Source organism: Bos grunniens, chromosome 5 (assembly GCF_055505025.1).
Source record: "Bos grunniens cultivar Pamir isolate PY7600 chromosome 5, Bosgru_T2T1.0, whole genome shotgun sequence".
Lineage (NCBI taxonomy): Eukaryota > Metazoa > Chordata > Mammalia > Artiodactyla > Bovidae > Bos > Bos grunniens.
Genome location: NC_141169.1, coordinates 110,369,954 through 110,384,160, shown reverse-complemented (window position 1 = coordinate 110,384,160; position 14,207 = coordinate 110,369,954). Strand labels below are relative to the sequence as shown.

General features: G+C 56.2%; 1 protein-coding gene across 11 annotated transcripts in view; it reads right to left on the bottom strand.

Annotated features, from left to right (window-relative positions):
* Positions 1-6,440: 6,440 nt before the first annotated feature.
* CECR2 (CECR2 histone acetyl-lysine reader) overlaps positions 6,441-14,207 on the bottom strand; it is a 119,844-nt gene continuing 112,077 nt past the window's right edge. For all 11 annotated transcript variants that reach the window (XM_086402670.1, XM_086402674.1, XM_086402673.1 and 8 more), the window contains 3 exons: positions 11,566-12,916; positions 10,283-10,394; positions 6,441-9,819 (listed from right to left, as the gene is read on the bottom strand). In XM_086402670.1, the coding sequence (XP_086258796.1) occupies positions 9,814-9,819; positions 10,283-10,394; positions 11,566-12,916 (1,469 nt within the window). In that variant the 3' untranslated portion in view covers positions 6,441-9,813. The remainder of the gene's footprint in view (positions 9,820-10,282; positions 10,395-11,565; positions 12,917-14,207) is intronic.

Here is a 14,207-nt window from a genome sequence, read left to right as displayed (position 1 = left end):
AGGCCAACCTGAGGGCAGGGTTCCGCCCCCGCCCCACCGTGCCCCCTCCCCACTCCTGGGTGGGGCCTGTGCCACCAGCATGGAGGGACCCTCACCTGCACAGTCGCTGATGCCGCTGTAGCTGTTCACTGCAGCCTAAGTTTGGATTTGAGTTTCCAAAGCTATCGAAAGACAGTCACTAGTTAGTCTGCCCGCCCTTTTGTCAACACGACATCCCAGATTCCTTGTATAAACACCCCGTGGGGTCTGTCACGGGGGTCCTTCCCCTCTTGGGGCCTCCTTTACAAAATGACACACTGTCTGAGGGCCCAGCTCGGGGGGCAGAGTGGCCCGAGACAGGAGAGCCCTCTGCCCCCAGCCTTCCAGAGGCATCACTTGTGGCAGCAGCTACGGAGCCTGCAACACAGCCAGATGCGGGCTTGCTGACCACAAAATCAAGGGCTGGACCTGGAGGCTGACAGGATCCTAGTCCAGCAAGTTAGGGACAACCTGGGAAGTCTGTTCTGATCCCACGTGAAGGGGGAGAGGATCATGCAGTGCCCAGCATCCTGCTGTGGCATCTCAGGCACCTCCCATGTGCCCGCAGCTCAGCTCCCAGCAGCTCACACCTGTCAGGCAGCTCCCACTGCAGATGCCACTGGGGGCTGGAGTCGTGTCCTGTCACAGGCCAGCACACTGCCCCTCCACCCTCCCTTGGTATTCAGCCTGATCCCCATGGGCTGCCACTCACCCAGCTGGGTAAACAAACCAAGCTCTGAAAACAGACTGCCCGGGAGGCTGAGGCCAGGACAGTGCCACAGCCCTAGCAAGGGCCTTCCTTGCCGACCCCAAGAACTGGCCCCGGGCAACGGGGAGCATGGACAGAACTGGACAGTGCCTGCGGCTGACCTGTTTCCGTTCCTCAGCATAGCACAGATCGACGGGATGGACCCACAGCCCAGAAACAGTCAACTAATGCCTGACGAGGGAACCAGTGGCAGTGACGGCTCCTTAGTGAACGGTGCTGGGAAAACTGGACATTGACTTGCAGAAGAGCTCGACTGCTGTCTTACACCACTCATACAGATGGATCGAGCACCTGAGAGCATTAAACTCCCAACAGCGGGAAAAGTTCCATGACACGGGAACCTAAAGCACATGCAACAGAAGGTAAAAGAAACAAGTGAGACCACATCAGACCAAAAGCTTCCGCACAGCGGTGGAAACCAGCCACCCAATGAAAAGGCCGCCTACTTAATGTGGTGGGGCAGGGGCCAACTGCAAGCATACACCTGATACGGGGCCAATACGAGAATTCACAGACGCAACGGGCAAAGAACACAGGAGAAAACGCTGCATGAACTTAGTCCTCAGGGAACCCACTAAGATCACCTTCCATCTGTCACACTGGCCATAAATCAGAACGTGGAGAGAACCCTAGTGCACTGCCGGTGGAAACGCACCCGTGTCCACAGCAGTAGCCAAGGTGTGGAAGCAAAGTGTCCAGGACGGATGAGTGAAGAGACAGTAAAAGTCACACAGAATCATACTCTGTGATTTCCCCGATATGCAGAATCTATTAAAAAATGCAAACAGAAAAAAAGAGGGGATATGTGGTTCGCAGAGGGAGGTGGAGACTGAGTGAACTGGGTGAGGCCCCAGCGTGCAGTTACAAGGTCAGTATGTCCTGGCGGTGTGGTGCTCAGTGTGGCAACTGCAGTTAACACTGTTCTGTGTGAGAACGTTGCTGAGAGTAGATCCCAGATGTTCTTAGCATTTTTGTAACTGCGAGCAAGGGCTGTTCCCAGTGGTGATCAGGCTGCAGTTTGTGGTTGTCAGGTCATCGTGCTGAACACCTTGGACGCACACAGTGGCCAAGTGTCACTCACCCTCAATAAAACCGAGAATGTGTCTGCTGGTTGACAACGGAACATATCCTTTCTATATGGCCGGTCTCGAACCTCCAAATGCACATTTACGTGTGCAGACACGTGAACCGAGGCCCGGCGGCCACTAGCTCCCACCACCATACAGAAAAAGAGCACGATGCACCCGCCTTGCGGGAACGGCTACTGGAAGAAGTCACTGGCTGCCAACTTGACGGCCTTCTCCACAGGGAACAAGGTCAGGTCACTGCCCCCGGAAGGGAATGGTGAGGGTTGGGGGCATCTGCAGCCACAGGGACCAGCTCCAGCCAGTGAGGTTCTGGAACACTGGGGTCCCGGTGAGTCGGGGGGCTCTTCTGTTTTACTGAGGCCCCCTTTCTTTTTATCGATCCACTTGGCCTGTGCCTGAACTCCTCACGAGCTGCCTGGTGCAGGTCCTACAAGTTACTTCTGTCTTACATGTATGTACCCTTGAGATGACACGCAACCAGTTCTCCAAACTAAGCCCGATTGTAAGATCCCGAGGGGTGGCTATGTGGGCCCCATGGCTTTGCCTTCACACTCAGAGCATGGCCATATCAGCCCCTCAGTCCAGCCTTGTGTCCATTTCTCACAGCACAATAATCTTGGTGTGTGTCCCTGGCTGGGGACACTAAGGGGAAAGTGTTCACACTCTCTGGGTCCTCAGGTCACCTTGTTCCCACACCTGGCGTTTCCTGTCCACCCCTCCCCTCTTGAATCTTTGTCCAGAGCCAGGTCACTGTCGGCTTCCCCGGGGTTTACTCCCGGCATCCGAGGACCCGTCTGTCTCTTCCTGCAGGCTTCCCGTCCAGACTTGGACAGCAGTGCCTGGCACTAGGCCCACCTTTTCCGAGTCGACGTCACCCTTTCAGAAAACCACTGATTGCGGTTTTCTCCCCCAAAACAAAGCCCCTGGAGATGCCCACAACATGCTGGCCGCCCGGTAACGAAGACAGGCTCTCCAGATACCAGGACCTCCTCCCAGCACCCAGTTTCTTCTGACATTTTGATTCCAAGGCCCACAAGTTCCCAGAAGAGGGCAGACCAAGCATGTGGGCAGCTGGAGTGGCGGCCCCAGAGCCTCTCTGATGATATCCAACCAGGATGTGAGAGAAACGCCTTCCCAGACCCATGGGAGAATGTCCCCAGTGCCCTGGGTGCCGTGTGATTGTTGGCACTGCAGCTTCTCAGCCTACAAAACCTAAGTCACAGTCTGCCTGTTTCCACAAACAAGACTTTACCAAAGTCCCGTCAGTTACCCCTTCTCGAGTGCCTGCCTCTACCTAAAAGAGTGACGTTCCACTGGGTTCCAAGGAGCCTGTCTCCCAGACTCCCAGATACAGGACCCACACGAGGTAAAGTGTGGCCACAAGCAGATCATTGCAAGCTCTAAACATGCTGCTTTTCTGCTCAGTGGACACCTTGTTGGAAGTGCGTGTTCTTAACTGTTGACAGTGGCTCTCATTCACCAAACACATAGCAAGGGGAACAGGGTTAGACGCAGGTAACGGTTTAAGCCACCAGTGTATTTAAGCAAATAGCATGGGATCAGAGGCAGGCTATGATTTAAGTAAACAGGTCACACTCAGTTCTGACCTTAAGCCTGAAATGAAATTGAAATATTTTTTGAAAGCTTTTACACGTAGCTCAGGTGGTAGGGACCAGTCAGAGAGCCCAGAGGCTGCCCTGAGGGAGCTGAACCCCGAAGCACAGAGCTGGCTGCCTTACAGAAGACCCCGGCCTCCCCGTGGGGCTGGTAGACGACTCAGCTGTTGGGGGGCAGGGGTGGCTATGGGGGCTGCTGGGGCCAGGGTGGAGGAGGGGGGCGTTGGAACACCTGCAGGGCCAGGGCTGAGGAGCGTCCACTCCTCCCTGTGCTCCTCTCCCCCTTGGATTCCGTCCTGGCCACACGGCTCGCTGTGCCCCTGTGCGCCCTGGGCCGAGTGTCTCAGCAAAGCACATCAGTGGAGGCATGGCAGGACTCGGGGGCGACCTGTGTGTCCCCACTGACTTGGCCAAGATGCAGCTGCAGAACCAGTGTGGACAGGAAACCTACAAAGGCAGGCATGTGGGGGCAGGCGTGCGTATCAGGGTGCAGGGCCCCGGAAGACGGGCAAGGCTGGGCAGCGGCTGGCTCACCCTGGCCCCGCTGGGCCACTTGCCCAGTGGCCGTGAGGACCGGGGCGGGGAGGAGGGGGGCGCAGCGGGTGGCGGCACAGGCTTGGGAGAGAGATTCAAGCCAGAACGAGGCTCAGGGGAGCCAGAACAGAACCAGCCAGGAATGGAGCAGAGACTGGCCCCTGGGGAGTAGCCCCAGTCAGGGTCAGTGCGTGCACACACATGCTTCTCTCCAGTCAAGGTTACCATGCATGCACACACGCCCACTTCTCTCCTGACCCGCCATGGACAGGCGGATGGGTAATGCGTTCTGCTCACATGTTGCTGGCGTCCAGCCTCTTGCCCCGTTCGCCTCCCTTTACTGTGAGGTCTGCAGGGAAGTCGCGTCCCCCTTTCTGTCCTGTGAGTGACCGATTACAGGTGCGCAGAAGAGCCTTCGTTCCATAAATGCTGAGAAGTGACATCTTAGTTCCTGGGGCTGGGATGCAACGTGCTTTCCTCCTGCCAAATCAAGCCTTGGACATGCTCCAAGGACCAACTGCAGGGCTCTCAAAAACAACTGTCATCCTGCCACCCTCTGGAAGAAGCTTCAGACCCAAGCTCTGAGAAGCGGGCAGTGCTTTTCCAAACTGAGAGATTTCTTGAAGGCAGCTGCGTGGTACCCGCATCACCCTGAACGCCAAGGGACAGGCTCAGAACACCACAGCTGCCTTCCTGGCTATTCTCTCACAGTCCCTCTCTCACTGCAGAGTTTGGTTAAAATCACCCACGGCAACAAACAGTGAGCCTGGGTTGCAGAAGGGGAACAAAACTGGTACAACCTAAGACCCAGCACAGCCCAAAATACATAAATATTTAAATAATAAAAAACCCAAAGGAAAACCACACGGCCCTTTCAGGGCCTAGTGTTTGGGGGAGGGGATAGCCTGGGCCCGCAGCCCAGAGGCCCCCCTCCCAGAGGCCTCTCCAGAAGGGTTCAGGGTGAAGGTCGCCTCTGAGGGCCCAGCCCTGGGTGAATCTCACCCTAGAGGTGCTCCCCATTTATCAAACTCAGCCACCTTTCCTCCCAGTGATGGAGAGGATTAGAGACAAAAGTCATTACTGTTCAATACGAGGGAACCTTTGCATGTTTCCAGACATCAAACAGCAAGCTCCACCAGAACTGAGACCAACCCACTCTTCACTCACGACTGGCTTCCTGTCTCTTCCCTGGTTCCTCCCCACCAACTCTTGTTTTTTGTGCCAATCTGAAGCAAGCAAGGGTGTTGGGGATGGTACACCCGGGGCTTAACAAGTGTAAAGGTCAAACAGTAATTCTGAAAATGGGGTAGATTAACTAACACGTTCCATGGAACCAGACTCCAGAGCTGACCAGTGGGAAGACTCTGTTTTGGTCTCAAGGAGACAGACCTGGGAAACATACCCTGAGGGACTCAGCTAAGCTCTGCCTAAAACTATCAGAACATTCTGGCCTTTGGTGAAGAGATTCATGTCACGGCGAGAGAAGTTGCAGCTGGGAATCCAAAAGTCAGAACCCAACTGGACCTGTGTTCAGGGTGTGGTGCTAGTCCACAGGGGCCCACTCATCAGGACAGCAAAGGGGCCAGGGTCCCAGCCGCCTGCCCCCACTCCTCCAACCCAGGCCAAGGAGACTCAGAATCAAGTGAGACAAACGCTCCGGCTGGCTTCATGTCAAAATTGAGGTTTATGCATGAAGTCCACTTTAAAGTTACTTTTGTTTAAATGACTCATGTAGAACTTTACAGGAAAGCGTGGGGGACTGACGACACTGTGAGGATGGCAGGAATGCAGTCTCATGACTGCATCAGCCAACTCAACGACAACATACCAAGGGGGACAACGTGACCACACACACCCGCGGGCCACAGGGTCACGGCCCAGGAAGCAAGAGATCACTAACGAGGCCCATGGTTTAAGGATAAGGCCGACCAGGAATCTCCAGTGTCTTAACGGCTTACAGCCACCTGATAAGAAGGTGGCCAACTCCTCCTCCCCCAACCCCAACAACAAAAACCCTCCCAGAGCACGCTGCTGTTCACAGGGCTTCGCCCTGCTGGAGCTGCCCACTGCCTTCCCGGCCCCAGCAGCATGTTACCCACGGGCCCCAGTGCGGGTGTCGGGAAGGTGGGGTTCATGCCCGGGCCTGGGCGGTGAGGGCGTCCCTGGGGCCCCACACGCCTGGCTAGGCAGTGTGTACAATCCCCACGCTGCTGAGGCCTGCCAGCCAGCGGTTCTCCATGGAGCACCCCCGCTCCCCACAATCCACACGGGGCCTTCGGTGACTGAGTGGGCCGAGGGGGCCGCCTCTCTGGGCGGCGGCACTGGGCCTCAAACCTCTGTCCTGGTGGGACTTTGCCTCGACGATAAAAGACGACAGTGACATGGGACACACACAACTCACACATCACCCTGCTCTTTTAAGAATGTACTTTATACAAAATAACCAATTCATATGGAAATAAATCTACAGACCTCCAAGGATCAAAAAGATTTTTAAACAGTTGTTTTAAAAAATTATCCAACACACAGTATAGAACTAAGTACTGAGGTAAGTGTGGCTCTCAGTGAAACAGGGGATCAGCAGACCAGACAAAATATACACAATATAAAAATAAATAGCATTCCCCTTCCCAGTACTGGCCAGGATCACGCACAGGAATCTGCAGCAGGAGAGCGGGCGTGGGCCCAGCTGGGGGCAGCGTTCAGTGCCTCACTCCCGGGCCCACCACCCTCTCCAAACACACAGGACACTCAGCTGGTTAAGAGGCTTTTCCATATCAGCCGCCAGGGCTCAGCGAGGGAGAGACCAGGCGGCGATGCCGCTGACCATCTGCTCGGCCCGGGCCCATGAAGCACAGGAGGATGGAGCAGCTGGAGGTCAGGCTCGCACCCGCCTCACATGAGGACACAGCAGGGAAGGCCCAGCACCCCAGGGAGAGTCCAGACCCAGAACAGGAGGAACCAAGTCTCAGTTGAGGGCCAGCCCCTGGCAGGGGAACCCGCACCCAAGGGGCAGAGGCTGAACAGCCCGCCTCCCAGCGCCCCGCTCTCCTTGGGGGCACCCTGGCCCTTCCCCTGGGCTCTGACTCACTGGCCGCAGCCGCTCTCCAAAGGTCCCTGCCTTGGGGCTGCTGGCTGAGGGATCCTGGGAGAATCCAAACCAGGACCTGAGAGCCGTGTGTGTGGCTGAGATGGAAACTTTCAAAAAGCGAGAAAACCCAGAGCCTACGCGGCCCACTCCTGGAACTGGCAGGAACCAGCACAAGTCACAAGGACGCTCCCGGGGTCTAGGGGCCAAGCTGGCCGGGGGCTGAAGGTACTCAGTCCACACGAAAGGCAGCCTTCTGAGAGTCACCCGGCCCCGCCCAGGGAGGACGCCCTGCTGACGACAGGCGCGAGGGCCCCAGGGAGGCAGATGGACACAGCAGCACTAGTCTCACTTTGAAGGCGGGACAAGAAAAGGTTCTGAACAGGAGTCCACGCGTCTGTTGCCACTCGGCCTCCACCTGTCTTCAGCCTACTAAGTTTTAGCCAACAGCTCTTCTTACAGGAGGGGAAAAACTCAAGGCCAGAAACATTCCATAAGGCTCTTGTTTGCTCTCTGGATCTTTTCTCTCTCCTGGGTCTGGGGAAGACAGTTTCTAACATAACGACTCTAAGGTGAGTGGTGGACAGGAGTCCTCCAGGTCCCTGACAGGTGGCAGCGGTCCCAGGGGAATGCCGCCCCAGGACCTCCTCCCAGGCTAGTTCTGGTCAGGAAGAGTGCACGGGCCCTGAACGGGGGTGGCCCTGTGGGGCAACGCAGCACAGAGCCGCACTCCCAACAGGGCTCCCAGTGCCTGGCCTCTCTGCTCACCCCGAAGGGAGGCTCTGGGGCAGCAGGAGATGGGGTTGGGGCTGGGGGGCTGAGCCACCAGAGGGCTGTGCACGGTGGGCAGACAGAATGGGCAGGATTGCCATAGTCCTCCTGGCCCTACCCCGGCCCGGTTCCCCTCAAGGCAAGGGTGCCCGAGGCCTTGCACCCAAGCAGGCTCTGGGCTGGGAACAGAGGCAGGGGCCACGGTCTCCCCTCCAAGTGGGTGTACAGACACACACAGAGGCTGAGTGTGCCAAGCATGTTCCCTCACTGCTAGAGAGCAAAGCTGGATCTGTCCACGACCCTTCCCCATCCTTCCCAAATGCCGATGCTGATGTCCCCACCTTGAACGACATCACGCCCGTGACAGGGCTCCAACAAGAACCAGAATCCAATGAGAACACAGCCCCCAAACTTGCCCCACTTGAAAGCATGCCAAATTTAAAGTTTAAATAAGTCTGTTTAAAAAAAAAAATCATGTTTCTGCGCATGTCTGGAAGGCACCTGCGTTCCCAGCGCTCCCCCTGCCTGAGCGCAGCATCTGGGCGTCTGGAGCCGGCGTTGGTCTCCGCGGGGACTCTACTACTGGGAGCGCGGGTTTGCTCCAGCTTCAGCAAGGGCGCTGGGGCTGGATGGAAGGTTCTCTTGGCCCCTCACACAGCTGAATTTGTAAGAACAAGCGCAGATCAATCAACCAATGTTTCCTGCAAGCTTTTCTACTATCTCAAAGGCATGCTTAGAAATACGCTATTTTTACAAAGACCTGTGACTTCAAGGTATCTCCCCCTTCAGTTGCTTCCTCCTTTGCTTTTGTGGGATATTCAAAAGCTTAAAACAGGAGTCCTAACTTTGGTGGCATCTCAGCTAAACTCAAAGAATACTAAACAGGGAGAATCCAGTGTCGCTTGCTTCTAAAACCATAATAAAGTAACTGAATACTGTAGAACTGTTTCCTATCACAGACAAGTGACTTCAAGAACTTGTTCTCGACAGCTATTTTAAATCACCACGACATACTTTACTATATTCACATAAAATGGATAAAAACTATATATACTGAAATATTCCTAAATTCCAGCTGTAAATCTATAGGATACATTTTTCCTATTAAAAACTGTGCAGCTTCTTCATTGACACTAAGCATATACAAACCTGAGTAGTCACTGCCACAAACTGGGATTCGTGCAGGAAGCTTGTGACGCCTTCCAGACCACAGTCCCGGCAGGTCTGTGACGGGACGCGTCACCGCACCTTCCAACGAGCAAATGCTCCTGATACTGGTTTACACCTATCTGGCGGGCAGCTGGCCAGCCAGGAGGGGCACTGCTATCTCAGACCATGACCTGGGTGCCAGGCAGGGGGGGGGGGGTGCCAGGTGAGGCGGCTGCCCGAGGGCAAGAGCCGTCAGAGGAACAGCAGCGGCCAGGTGTGCCCCTCCTGCAGCCCCCCAAGAGTGAGTGGGAAAGGGCTGTAAACACAGGGGTCGGCAGGGCTGCGGGCCCACCGGCCAGACTCTATCCTCATCACCCGCCCTCCCACTGTATGTACAATACATTCACCACCGACAGAAGTCATCACAAAGGCAACATGAAAACTCTGTAAACTGGACCCAGCTCCAAACACACCCACACAAGTAGTCCTGTCCCCAGACGGCTACCTGAGTGCAGCTGCCATGACAGCCCACCAGCACCGCCCCCAGGTCAGGACGGTCTTCCCTGAACAAGTGTCCCAGGGCCTGGAGAAACCACCAGAGTCCAGCCTGTCTGGTCCCCACTTTCGCCCAGGACTTTGCAAGCACATGAGTCGTGAGGAGGGGCGTCCAGGCTTCAGGCCACACGTGACGTGATGCTGGAGACAGGAGAGGCGGGTGGGGCCGGGCCCCGTTCTCCACTTGCAGCTCTCTGTTTCCCTGGGGCTTGTCTCCTCCTGGGACTAGCTCTGAGAGAAGCAAAATACAGTTTCAGCGAAACTGATACATGTTAACTGTTAAAAACGACAAAGCCAAGGAGCCACACACACTCTTCCCATCTAGGAAAATGGCCCCATGTTGCTTCGTTGGGCAGTCCCGCAGGTGTGGTTTCTGAGTCCTGGACCCTGACTCAGTCCAGTGGCCAAGGACTGTTGCCTCCAGGGAGACCGGCGGTGGGGGTGGGGGACCCCGACTCTTCCAGACGAGGCAGACAAGGAGTCACACTACAGGAGCCAGTCTGGGGAAGGAAATCTAACCCATCTCAGAGCTGGTGCCTGGGACAGGAATAAGGGGCTGGCGGGGTGGGAGGGAGCTGCTCCCGAGGCCCTCTGGCCCCATGGCCCACAGGACACAACCCCTTTCCAGACACAGCCCCTGGAGCCACAGCTGCCCGGAACCACACAGACAGCTCTCACTGTCCACCATTCTGACCTGATCGAGTGGAAGCGTTGGGGGCTTCTGGGGGGGCAGCTCCTCCTGTGATGCCGCTGGTGCCGGCGTCTTTGGGAACGAGGGCCGGGACTGGACCGAGGGCCCCTGCAGTCTAGAGACATGAGGAAGGAACGGTCAGGAATGCATGTGATGTTCTCAGTACAAAGGAAAAGGCGCATAGCCCCACCTGGACCAACTGGGTGAGTGACTCCAACCCAGGGGCTGCCACGTGAGGCAGGAAAGACATGGCTGACGCCACCTGCACAGTGCTCCTGACAAAGGTGAGGAAACAGTGACAAGAGGCCAGAGCCTAGGGCACTCTGTCTTTGAAAAACAAAGAATGCAAAGCCAATGTTGTAAATTACTGAGCAGGCACAGCATCCAAATGTAGAGCCATGAAATGTGACTGGATCCTGAACGGGGAAAAATCAGAGCAAAACAGAGAGAGAAACAGCTACAAGGACACTTCGGGGACAACTGGAGACATCAGACAGTGCCTCCATCAGACCACTACCACCACTTCCCTGGCCAGGGTAGGGTCTGGGCTGTACCAGGAGGATGCCCTCGGCTAGGAGACACACCAAAGGCTCAAAAGAGAAGGCAAAGGACGGACAGGAAACGTGCCAGACATTCAGAGAGGGGTGAGCACACGCAGAGGGAAGGCCCTCAAGCCAGGCACCGGGGGCTGGGACGACCCAGGGGGGCACTCGGGTTCTCACTGGGGCTGGGGGGACCAGGGGGGCACTCGGATTCTCAGGGTGGTCTGTGCTGCTTTATGATGGGGCTTCCCAACCTTGACCTGGAGACTCCCTGGATCTCAGGTCGCCTCACTGGCCTCAAGACACAGCCACTAGAATTATCAGGGAGTGGTATGTGGCCAGGTCTGGCTCTGGATACACTGAGTTTTCATTCAGTATCAGTAGAGAAATGAATGGTGAGGGGTGAGACCAGGATACCACCCGTGACTACCCACCCGGATCTGAGAGCCCCTCTCCCTGGCAGAAGTCTGCCCACAGCCCCAGAACTCTGGCCATTAGGTGTCCGAAACCTAACCCGACAGCACTGCAATGCCAATTCACTTTCACAAAGAAAAAAAGACCACACACAAAACTGGGTTCTAATGCCAGTGCTTTCCCAGGAAGCCCCGAGCACACAGCCCACGCGCTCCTCCCGGGCCCAGACCACCCAAGTCGGTCTTTCATTCCCAAGCTCGCTTCTCTTTGGGAGACTAGCATCTACCCTGCTCCTGCCCGTAGAAAAAAGGCACGCAGCTGCAGCCTTACCCGGACGGTCTGTACATCTCCTGGAAGGACGCCCTCGCCCCACTTCCGGGGCCCATCTGCTCCATCATCACGGCCTGGAAGTGGCCCAGGCCCTCCTCAGGGTAACGGTAGAGGGGGCACTCGGGGGACAGGCCGTTGGGCTGGGCCGCCACTGGGCGGTGAGGCGGGTGAGTAGCCGAGGGGGAGGCGTAAGCCCTGGGCTGGAAATGCGTGGCTGGCCGCTGTGGGGGGTAAGGTGGCCCGGCGTGCAGCATCACTGCGTGTGGGGGGAAGGCGGGTGAACCGAAGGTCATGCCCGGGCCCAGTGGGGCTGGGGGCGCGCCGTAGAGACACTCGCTGGCCGACAGGGAGCCCTGCCGCCTGGCAGCCGCGTTGTGGTTATCCAAGTCCAGGAACTCTTTGGGGCTCTCTGGCTGCTCCATAGACTCATCCTGCTTGCCCTCAGGGCCGGGGTTCTGCCCCTCGGCCATCTTGGCAGCAACGGCGTCCACCCGCGTGGGCGAAGTTAAGGCAGCGCCCAGAGCCTCCACCGCGTCCACCCGCGCAGGGGGCGTTAAGGCAGCACTTAGCACCTCGCAGCCCTGCAGCCCCGTCACAGCACTCTTGTCGGGGAAGAGGGGCCTGGCAGGGGTGGGCTGAGCTGGGGGGGGCCCGCTCGGGCTTACGGGGGCTGCGAGGTGTCTCGGCCAGTCTGAGAAGCCCTGTGGACACGAGTAGTAAGGAGTCCGCGGGTAGTGGTGGTAGGAAGGCTGCGGTGGCGGCTGATAGGGATACCGCATGCCCTGGTGGGGGCGGTACCGAGGGAAGACTCCAGAATGAGGGTCATGAGACTGAAATGCCCGAGGGGGAAAGGGAGGAGGGTGCGGGGCTGGAGGCTTGCCCCCCATCACAGGACCCACAGGCTGCAGGCCTGGGCCTACATGGTACCGTGTGGCGGAGCTGGGGAACTCCAAGCCGGGCGTGTACAGAGGGGAGCACGTGGGCTCTGCAGGAGGCCCAGCCTCGGGTGGCGCCCTACTCTTGCCCTCAGACCCACATGGGGAGGCTTCTACCCGCAGTCCGTTTTCGGGCAGTGGCCCCAGGTCTGCCAGGGTGCATGCCTGGGCGGGTGGGCTGGCGAAGCCACTCCCTGAGAGCCAGGCAGACCTGACCGTGCTCGCTGGGCAGCCGTCCCCAGGTTCCGAGGACTCCGGCCTGAGCTCTGGGCCCTCTGGGCCCCTTCCTTGGGGTGAGCTCCGCCTGGTAAAGTCAGCCTGCAGAGGGGGCGCAGGGTGAGGTAGCTGTTTGAGGAACGCCCCCTCTGAAGCACCGACACTCGCTGGTCTCTCCTCCAGCCCAGGCAAGGGATCCGCTGCAAGGAAAGCAGAGACAAAGTCGCACTTGGCGAGCTGAAACCCCAGCACACGACAGGAACAGACGGTCAAAATGATGACAACGTGCCCCCCACCCTGCCCACCGCCGGACAAGCAAGGGGCTGTGATCTGTGTGCAGGCTGGCTGGGAGGCATCGCCTTGACAGTGAGGAGGAGGGACCAGGACGCTGGTCTGAGGGACTGAGGGCGCTGGGAAGGCCGGATCCTGACAGCATCCTGCAGGCAGGACACCCACCCAGGGGAACACAAACAGGACTAGATGAATATTTGCTAAATGAATGACAACACCCGCCGTGCCTGGGCTTCTTGAAAATAAGACATGGACAGTATATAACACTCAAAGGGCATCTTCAAGGAATTACAGAAATTTAATACACAATCATTAACCTACTGGACTCAAATGCTTAATTACAGACTCAGAATTCTTTACCTTGCTATTGTTTTTGGCCATAAATGCATCTTATTATTATGATCTCTCAGGGAGGGCAGAGTTGTTGCCCAAGGGTATCAAAATAGGATTCTGGTCAGAGCTTACAGACAAGATCAAGAATTCAGACCTTTACGATCAACTAGGACTGCTGGCTCCTGAAAAACTAACACTGGCTTTAAAGATCACAAGTACAAGCTGCACAAGAATGATGAAAAGGTGCACTTTTCATCATTCAGTCAACAAAAAACATGCCAACGCCTTACAACAGACACAGAAATAAACGCAAAACCCCTTAAAGACATGACACCATAAAACTCCTGCAAGAAAACAGGCAAAACATTCTCTGACATAAACTGTCACAGACCAGTCTTCCAAGGCAGTAGAAATTAAAGCAAAAATAAAAAAGTGGGACCTAATTAAACCTGCAAGCTTTTGTACAACAAAGGAAACCATAAACGAAATGGAAAGACTATCTACGGACTGGGAGAATATAGCTGCGGAGGATGAGACCAGCAAGGACTTAATCTCCAGAATATACAAGCAGCTCATACAACTCAACCAAAAAACAAACCCAATCAAAACATGGGCAGAAGACCTAAACACACATTTCTTCAATTAAGACACACAGATAGCCAAGAGGCCAAGATAAAAAGATGTTCATCATCACTGAACTAGAGAAATGCAAATTTAAACCACAACGAGGTACCAACTCACACCAGTCAGAATGGACGCCACTAAAAAGTCTACAAATAATAAACAGTGGAGAGGGTGCGGAGAAAGGGAACCCTCTTACCTGTTGGTGGGAATATAAATTGGTACAGACGCTATGGAGAACAGCGT